The sequence below is a fragment of the Chrysoperla carnea genome, chromosome 5 (genome assembly GCF_905475395.1).
Source record: "Chrysoperla carnea chromosome 5, inChrCarn1.1, whole genome shotgun sequence".
Classification (NCBI taxonomy): Eukaryota; Metazoa; Arthropoda; class Insecta; order Neuroptera; family Chrysopidae; genus Chrysoperla; species Chrysoperla carnea.
The window spans coordinates 60,249,117-60,258,555 of record NC_058341.1 but is presented as its reverse complement, the minus strand read 5'-3'; the positions used below and the strand labels follow the sequence as shown (position 1 = coordinate 60,258,555).

Below are 9,439 nucleotides of genomic sequence, written 5' to 3'. Positions count from 1 at the left end.
TATTAATTATTATTATTATTTACTAATGAATAAATTATCTATTCTACTTTATAAATTTATCTATACTACTTTATAAATTTGAATGGTACTAACTTCATCTACTTGTACTCATAAACAGCTAACTTCACAGACACTACTTACCGACGACAGCGCGGCTAATGGGTGAAAGATGAACTATAAATTCTACAATTTTTCAGGGACAGACGCGTTAATGCTTTAGTGCGTAGCGATCGTTCTCCTTCTCTTTAACCTCCATGGGCAACTCATATGCGCTTTTTATTTCACGTGTACTTTGATAGATGGCACTAAGAAACTCAAAACCTCCATACTCTTATTACTTTTGTGTTTAATGTAGACTTCTCTATCTTCCCCTAAAAACTTGTTTAGATATTTATCTTACAATATAATTAAATCTTTTATCTGTGATCTTACTCTTATTACTTTCGTTTAAAACTTATACTTTTGCTACAGCAGTGCCACCAATTAGATGTTTTTTAGCGGACACTTTTCTATCCCAGCGATTGTATTCCTTATCTCCACATTCCATAATATATACATGTTTATGAAGGTTCTATGAGTTTACTTTAGCCTTTAGCGTGTTGGTAGCAATGTATATATTTGACAGTTTTAAAACGATGTAAATAATTTAAATTTAAATTTCATTAATACGAGTTGATTTATTCAATAAAATATAAAAATAATAAGGCATTTGAAGAAAAAAATACATTATTTTAACACTATTTTAACAACTATTTTAAATATGCTACTCTGTTAAATAGTTATATAATTCACATAAATATTAAATGTAAACTTTGAACATAATAGATATGTTCTAATGAGATAATAATTTTTTTAGAGTAATATTAAAGTATAAAATGTTGTTGTATTTAATAATAAACTATATAAAATCAATACTATATTTATTAGTTGTTACATTATTTAGTTTTTTATTAGTGTTATCATATTATTATAATTCATTTATACAATATTCAAATATTGCAAAATTACAAGATCAATATGATTATATAATAAGTGAGTATAAATATTTTTCAAAAATCAGTCACTAAGTCAGGGAATATAGTTTTATGATAATTGAAAATCTAAACTTACATTGACTAAATGAATTCTAACCATAAAATTAGACCATAATAAAATTCAATTAACCCAATTCGCTCCGAGCGTGAATTTCGTTTCCATGACAACGATACACTACTTTAATTATAGAATTAATGGATGCATATATAATTGTGTGGATTGCATTGAAAACTTACATTTAAAATTTAATATTCTTGTTTCACAAATTTAAATAAATAATTACGATAATTAACATTTGAAAAATAATATTTGTACAATTTGATTTCTTATTTTCACAATTTTTAATGCATTAAGTTTAATTAATTAGTGTTTTTCAATCATTTTAATTTGACAGTTTCTATATCATTAACATGTAAATAATTGCAAATTAGTCATAACAGCCCACTTTATCTCCAAAATTTTTCACTTAAAGCGCTGGCATCGATTTTATTATCCCCACCATGACTACGCACACAACGAATAGGTATTATTCAGTAAGTACTGTTATCATAAACAACTACTTCGGATATTTTCCAGTAATTTTGGACTATTAAATAAAGCTTGCTTTTTGTTATCTCATGAAACCTTCATCGTAAAAAGTCTTTATCGATTATGCGGCGTACAGTGGAGTATTTATATCAAATTTCTGGATAAAATATAATGAAGATTTTTTTATGCTCAAAATTAATTCTAAAGACTATTTAGATGCAAAAGTACCTTTTATTTGGCAAACAATTTTTGTAGTCATATTGTTCTTCATAATATTTGTCTTCAAACTCAATTATTTCATTTTTTTTTTTAATTTTTTTAATTTCCTCTGCTTGAATTGATATTACTTATACGGTTGATATGAGTTGTTTTGTACGAAAAACAGTACCACCACACTAAATTTTATCAAAATCCGTTCTAAAGTTATGGAAAAAAAAAGGATTTCTAAATTGCAACTTCAAGAGCGTATAGTAACAAAACGGAGCAACTTTTACTAGGGCATGTTCAGCAAAATCGACTTATATTTATCTTAACTATAAGTGATAGAGCGTTATAATGACCTTGTAGCGAAGCATTTTTACATTATGTAATGTGTCTAACGAATAGAATTTTATTGGCAGGCATAATAATAATAAAATATAAGACGCGTACCGCAAATGGGTCCCTAGAACCTAGACCAAGGGGTTCTCGGTTCGCTTCTTGAGAACAACCTGTCACTCAAAGGCGGGACGTCTTCGGGTAAGAATTGCTAATTTAAGCAGATGAAGCTATTGGTTTCTGTCGAGACCAGATGCTGCGCAGAAAGCACACACCTTCTCCATCGGGATCTCTCCCAGGATTAATAGATCCAAGGTATTGGACTCGAACATTCTGAATCTGATACCCTGCAGATTTTTGCAGGTCCAAAAAACATGTTTGGAGGTTTCATCGTCCTCGGTATAGGCAAGTGCAAGTGGGTCATCAGGGATGCCCATTAAATAAAGTTGATAGTTCAAGAATCCCAACACCCTTCACAATTATGCTCCAGTAAGTTTCATGCGAGTACAGTCGAATGGCCAAGCTGTGGTTACACAGTTTATCCTGTCACATGCCCTGTGCAAAGTGCTAGTAATCAAGATGGGCTTGAAATAGCCATTCCTAGATTCGGTAAATTACGGAACATCTTTCAATGGGACGGACAGATTCAGGTGAAAGGGGTGTTTGAGACGACCCCACTCGCGCCAACGAGTTCGCAGCTTCATTCGATTTAACGCCAGAGTGGTTCGGTACCCAGATCAATCTGGCTGTGTTATTCAGTGCCAAACGTTTCAGTTTCTCGAAGCATTCATAGACTATCCTTAATTGGAATCTTGACGCATCAAGGGCCCAAAGAGCAGTCTGGCTATTTGAGAAGATGCTGTTACGTGCCTCAATTTAATCTTTCGTGTTACACATCTGGGCACCTCTCAGCATGGCGAAGATTTCTGTTTGAAAAACCGTCGCATATTGACCAAGAGGAGTCGATTATTTAGTCTATAAGCCCCTACACCAGAGGGATCTCCGACCCTTGACCTCCAATTTTGTTCAATAATTTTTTTCTTGATTAATAATTGTACCTAATAACATTTCGTTTCAGTTGGTGGTGGGTCAGCTGGCTGTTTAATAGCATCACGTTTAGCAGAGAATCCAAAGAGTAGAATATTAATTTTAGAAGCTGGTTCATCATATACACCAGAATGGTTGTTAAACATACCAGCACTAGGTGTTCTATTACAACAATCTGTATATGATTGGGGCTATCAAACGGTACCACAAACACATGCATGCTACGCAATGAACAACAATGCATGTAGATGGCCATTAGGTCGTATTGTTGGTGGTACATCAATGTTTAACAATATGATTTATTTGAAAGGTTTACAATCAGATTATGATGAATGGTATCAAGATTATAAAGATTACAATTATAAATATGATATTGAATGGTATTTTAATAAATCTATAACATTTATTAATCAAACGTCTTTAGGTGAGAAATACAGGTATTTTTCATTTATTTTTAATTTTCTAAAATATGTTTAAAATTAGATCACTAATAGATAAGCCTGAAAAAATGTTCATTTTTGTCGTCGCTCACTCTTCGAAAATAATTTTCCAATAAAAATGGTTTGATTTTCTATAAAATGACCATTTTTGTACATTTAAATGAAGAAACGCGCAAAAAGCTTTGATATGTAGTTTCAAATAGGGTTTTATAAGGTATGTCTAAACTATTTGGTTTACAAAAAAATGTTTGTGTTTTTATAAAGAACAACTTTCTGATTTATAGTCTTCGTCTAATGTTTGCCAGTTATGAATTAGAGATTAGGCTATAATTGAACCGGGAAACTTAGATTGAATGTGTTAAAAGTTAAAAAAGCATCCTGTATTTTGTGTAATATAATAATTTTAATACCTAATTGTAAATAGTTTATACATTGATATCACATTGATACTCAAGTATAATTTTACATCTGATTTCAATGAATTATTTTATAGAAGACAGTAAAAGCAGTTTCAATAGAACAAAACCAAAAAAATCAGTTTTACCTGTACAAGAGATTCGACATTCAACTCCATTATCTGAATACATTTTAAATGGTGTACAAGAATTAGGATATCAAGTATTAAATATCAACAAAAATAACGATAAAAATGGTAATGGTTACTTTATGAAAACACAAGTGAACCAAAATGAATATGGTGAACGTTGGACGACGGCACAGCATTTAAAAACAAACATTTTAAATAACAATAATAATGTTTTGTTGTTAACAAATGCACATGTTATTAAGATATTATTTAACAATGCTAGTACGGATTCACAACCGTATGAAGCTGCTGGAGTTCAATTTGAACATTTTAATAAGATTTATCAAGTTTATGCTGCCAAAGAAGTTATATTATCTGCAGGTGTTGTGCATAGTCCACAAATACTAATGTTATCAGGTATGTATGGTGATTCCATGTCTAGATTAGGTTAGGTTAAGTTAGATTGGCCGTCGTAAGATTGTTGTAGTTCATTTTAATGGTTGGACACTTCGAACTATTATTATGATAACTTTGTTTCGCTAGAGTAACGGATTGTCCTTAAAAACTTATAAAAATCCTAAAATGCAAAATCGCTCAAACAAAAATCAAAAAGAAAGCGCCGATATGAATAATTAATGCTGTTTAAGTCTTATTTTTATCTAAAAAATATATAGTGTCCTAAAAAAATGTATACACACTTTGCGTGAGTACAAAAACAGTGTATATTTTTATAGATTACAGATTAAAAATACAAATTAAAGAAGACAGATGTAGAATTTATTAGTCAGTGCATTTAATTTGATGCCCATTTTGATCCAAACATTGGAATCGTGATCATTTCATTAGGAATTTCGTTGCGTTCTCTATGAATTGTCGATTTAAATTGAGAGACTGTTTCCGGTTTCGAAAAATAAACTTATCTTTGATGAATCCCCACAAAAAAAAAAATATCCTGTGGCGTGAGGTCTGGAGAGGGCGGAGGCCATTCGATGACACCTCTCCGCCCAATTCCTATTTTCGCTAGATTTTCTTTGTGGCAAGCTCTCACATTACGATGATAGTGGAGAGATACTCTATCTTGCTGAATATAATAGTCCTCTCCATCCTCAAATTGCTCACGGATACTTGGCATGATATTTTTAAGCAACTAAAAGTAAGTAGCACCAGCCACAGTGTTATCAAAAAGGAATTATCTGATGGAATGTCGATTTATCTGAAACTCCCTTCTAAACCGTCTATGCACTTTCACAACGTTCTAACACTTGCACACTCCGTATTTGAATCAAATGTAAATAATTTTTGTTTCAAATTTTGCTGCTACCAAAGGTTAAAATTGCAAATTCTAAAAGCAACCCTGAGAATAATGAATGTTTATGAAAAGCATTTTTTTGTAGTAAACAGTTAACTTCGTCTAAATTCCATGCTAGAAATCCTTTACTTCTATGGGCGTAAAAATTAGGAAAGAGTTTAGTTAATAAAACCATCATATTCTACGCCTATGAATTGATATTACTTATACGATTGAAATGAGTTGTTTTGTTTGAAAAATTATGGAAGAAAAACGATTTCAAAATTGCGATTTCAAGTTTAGCCAAGTTTAACCAAATAGATTTATTTTGAACTATATATGTGATAACGCGCTGTTAAGACTTTTCAGAGACACCCTGTATACTTGGTTCTATGCATTTTACATGAGACAGAGTGAGAGGAAAAATGAGCCCCTCTTCTACTCTCATAACAATCTTAATTATATGTTTGGAAATAATGTTTAAACCCTCCCCACCATTTCATATTTAAATAAGTAACGGCTAAATATATTTCCATCAAAACATAAATAATTCTTAGGCAATCAAAGGCAAAAATGGACTTATTCAAAGGCGAAAAAAATTTAAAAAAAGGAAGGTTTCGGCATCTAGTTTAAAACCCTTCTAACGCGCAGTCTCAGAAGTGTTGGGGTTGCGATAATTAACTTCTGACCTGTAACCGACAACAACATATCTTTTTCTGTTATTCTATTGGCCTAGATACCGAAACCTATCTTTTTTTAGTTTTTTTTTTTATGCGTTTGAATAAGTCCACAAAAACATTATTTTGAGCGGATCATTTTTCCACAATATTCCCAGAACTTTTTTTCGAAAATAAATTAATGAAAATTCCTCAGGAAATGGTAAGTTGAATGGACAAACACCGACGTGAAAATTGTTAGTAATTTAAACAATTTTTTATTGTTTTAGGTATTGGAAAGAAAAGTGATTTAGAAGAGGTTGGTATTGTCAGTTGGAATGATTTACCCGTCGGCTACAATCTACAAGATCATATCTCAACCGGTTTTGATTTAATATCAATAAATCAAACAATGTTCGATTTATCTGATTTATTATCACCAATCAACTTATTGAAATACATATTTAATATCAACAATGGTGGACCATTTACAACACCTGCCTGTGAAGTTATCGGTTATATAAAATTAAATAATACAAATAGTACAAATAGTCCTGAACTTGGTATTATGGTTCTACCAATGGGTATTAATATGGATCATGGTCTAAAACTACGTCATTTATTAAATATTAAAAATGATATATGGTACTCGTATTTTAATAAAATTAATAATTTTAATACAATTACAATATTACCAATATTATTACATCCAAAAAGTACCGGTTATATTAAATTAAAAAGTTCCAATTATAAAATAGAACCATTAATTGATCCAAAATATTTAACAAATCCATCTGATGTACAAGTTTTATTAAACGGTATAACATTTATCAAACAATTAACACAAACTAAATCAATGCAACAATTGAATGCAACATTGTTGTTAAATATAACAATACCTGATTGTTTAAATAATAATAATGTTGATTACTTAGAATGTTATGTACGTTATTTAACATTAACTACGTATCATCCTGTGGGAACATGTAGTATTGGCCATGTTGTTAACAATGAATTTAAAGTGTTTAATACAAATAAATTACGTATTGTTGATGGCAGTGTTATACCATTATTGCCATCAACAAACGTACATTCAACAATCATTATGTTAGCGGAGAAATCAATAGATTTTATTAAAAAAACTGATTATCAAACACAATATAAAAATAAAACATATTTATATGATTTCTTTTTATATTCAATCATTTTCAGTTTTAATTGTAAATGTTTTTAGGACATGAAAATAGTAAGAAGTGGAAGTAGTTCCTATTAATTTTTAAATAAATATTTTTCAAAACGAATGTGACGTGGATCACGCATCCATTTATGGGCCATTAATCAACAAATTTACTTTTAATAGATAGAGAAAGAGATTGTCTTTGTTAACAGGATGTGTCATTTTTTAATGTCCGTATGTAAACATTGAATAACTTTGACATTTATCAACCGATTCATAAACCACTAAACGAGGAGAAAAAAAGACGACATCTCTAAAATTTGGAATTAAGCTTTGTTCACTCTCTAGATCAAACGTTATATGATGCCGAGTGTGCATTTGCTCACTGTTATAGTGAAAATAACAACGGGAATGACTCGCATTTGTTTCTATATAAAGTGCAATTAACACAAAGAAATTGCCAACAGACCGTCCACGTTGTAAGCATAACTATAGCGCCCAAGAAGCTCGAAAAGGTAATGGAAAACGCAGCAAAATGGGTACATTTTGTTTAGACAAATAGAGGCGGCCACTTTATTGATGTTGTATTCAAAAGCTAGTCCAAATAAATTGCAAAGACAGAAATCGGTTTTTTTTTTTCAAATTTATTCAATGTTTATGTCTTAGTTTTTTGTATACCAATAGTTCGAGTTACATCTAGGCATATAACAATCACGAGTATGACAGAGTACATGCGTTAAGCTATGCATCTAAGTAAGAGCTATTATAAGTGTTATATGAAATTGAAAAAGTGACTTGTATTGTGGCTTCGATGTCTTTTATGCTATACAACAGTTCTTCTGTTGTATGCCTGCAGAGAGTGGGGGTCAACACAGGTATATAATACCTCTCACTTAGATACGTTGCTTAACGCATGTATTCTGTCTTACTCGTGATATTTATATGCCTAGATGTAAATCGAACAGTCTGTATATGTGCTTATTAACAAAAAGAAAAAAAGCCAAATATTTATTCCAGTATTGTGATACAACGTTCATTTTTAATTTAATTTAAAAAATACATTTTCATCAATACTTTTTACTAATGCATTTTATTGTGATAAAATTTTTAGAAAAATATACAATATTAGTACTTTGCAAAGTTAAGTTTACACGTGTTACACATATAATTTCCTGTAATACCTATATCAAAAGTTTAAAAATTGAAAAAGTTAGATAACAAAACAATAGCAACTGTAACAAAAAATTTTTTAAAAAATGGATCAAAGTGATATATTAAGGCTATAATGTATGCAAATACAAATAAACATCTTTTGTATTTTCATTCAATGAAATATCAGCTGAGTCTAACAAATATGGTTGCATTTTTTTACGTTGCGTTAAAATCCCAGAATATTACCATTTTTTAATTTACTTGGATACTGAATCTTAGTGAGAAATGGATCACTTTTCGAATGCAACAGATCTTGAAAGTATATAGGTATTACAAAAAATATAAAATTTTAAACTAAAAAATAAATGGACTTACACATACATTGTGGCTGTGATCAATTGTTAATTAATTTTAAATAACTTTGGTATAATGTTGTAATATAGAACGTAAAATTTTAACTAGAAAAGTTCTCGGAAGTTTTTGATCCCATATACTATTAACGAGATAGGGATTAATTAATAATTGTTTTTAACTTTGAGAATTTTTCGAATATAATATTAATAAAATTGAAATTTTTGTAATAAGGAAAGTTGTAGAAAAATAATTTTTATTCTTAAGATAAGCGTAATTACAGCGTTACAAGTGTTCAATGTTCCAAATTACAAGTTTTTGGGAAAACTTTGCTTAATACAAAAATTTTAATTTAAAGATAGGGTGTCTGCTATTATACCTACAAATTTTTTATATTATATTATCTATTTTAATAAAATACAAATTATTTTTCGTTCCAAAGATTATATAAAACTTGATGCAATTTTAAATAAAAAATTGGTAATTTAGTAAATATGTTTATTTTTCTTTAATTGATTACTACGGATTCCATTCAGCAGCTTTAGTAGTTGTACTAAAGTAGTACAACTAACTACAAAGTAGTTTTAGTAGCTAAAAAAGGTGAAAAGCCAAATCTTGTTCATTACACTTCCATATTCTTGCCAGACAACAAAATTTATTTTTCATTGAAACTATTTTCTTCCATATTCTTGCCAGACAACA

General features: G+C 29.9%; 1 protein-coding gene across 1 annotated transcript; it reads left to right on the top strand.

Annotated features, from left to right (window-relative positions):
* Positions 1–760: 760 nt before the first annotated feature.
* LOC123301271 (alcohol dehydrogenase [acceptor]-like) lies at positions 761–8,394 on the top strand. Its single transcript, XM_044884006.1, has 5 exons — positions 761–770; positions 1,012–1,032; positions 3,179–3,571; positions 4,081–4,530; positions 6,348–8,394. The coding sequence occupies exons 1-5, from the start codon at positions 761–763 to the stop codon at positions 7,289–7,291; spliced, it is 1,818 nt and encodes a 605-aa protein (XP_044739941.1). The 3' UTR covers positions 7,292–8,394.
* Positions 8,395–9,439: the final 1,045 nt, after the last annotated feature.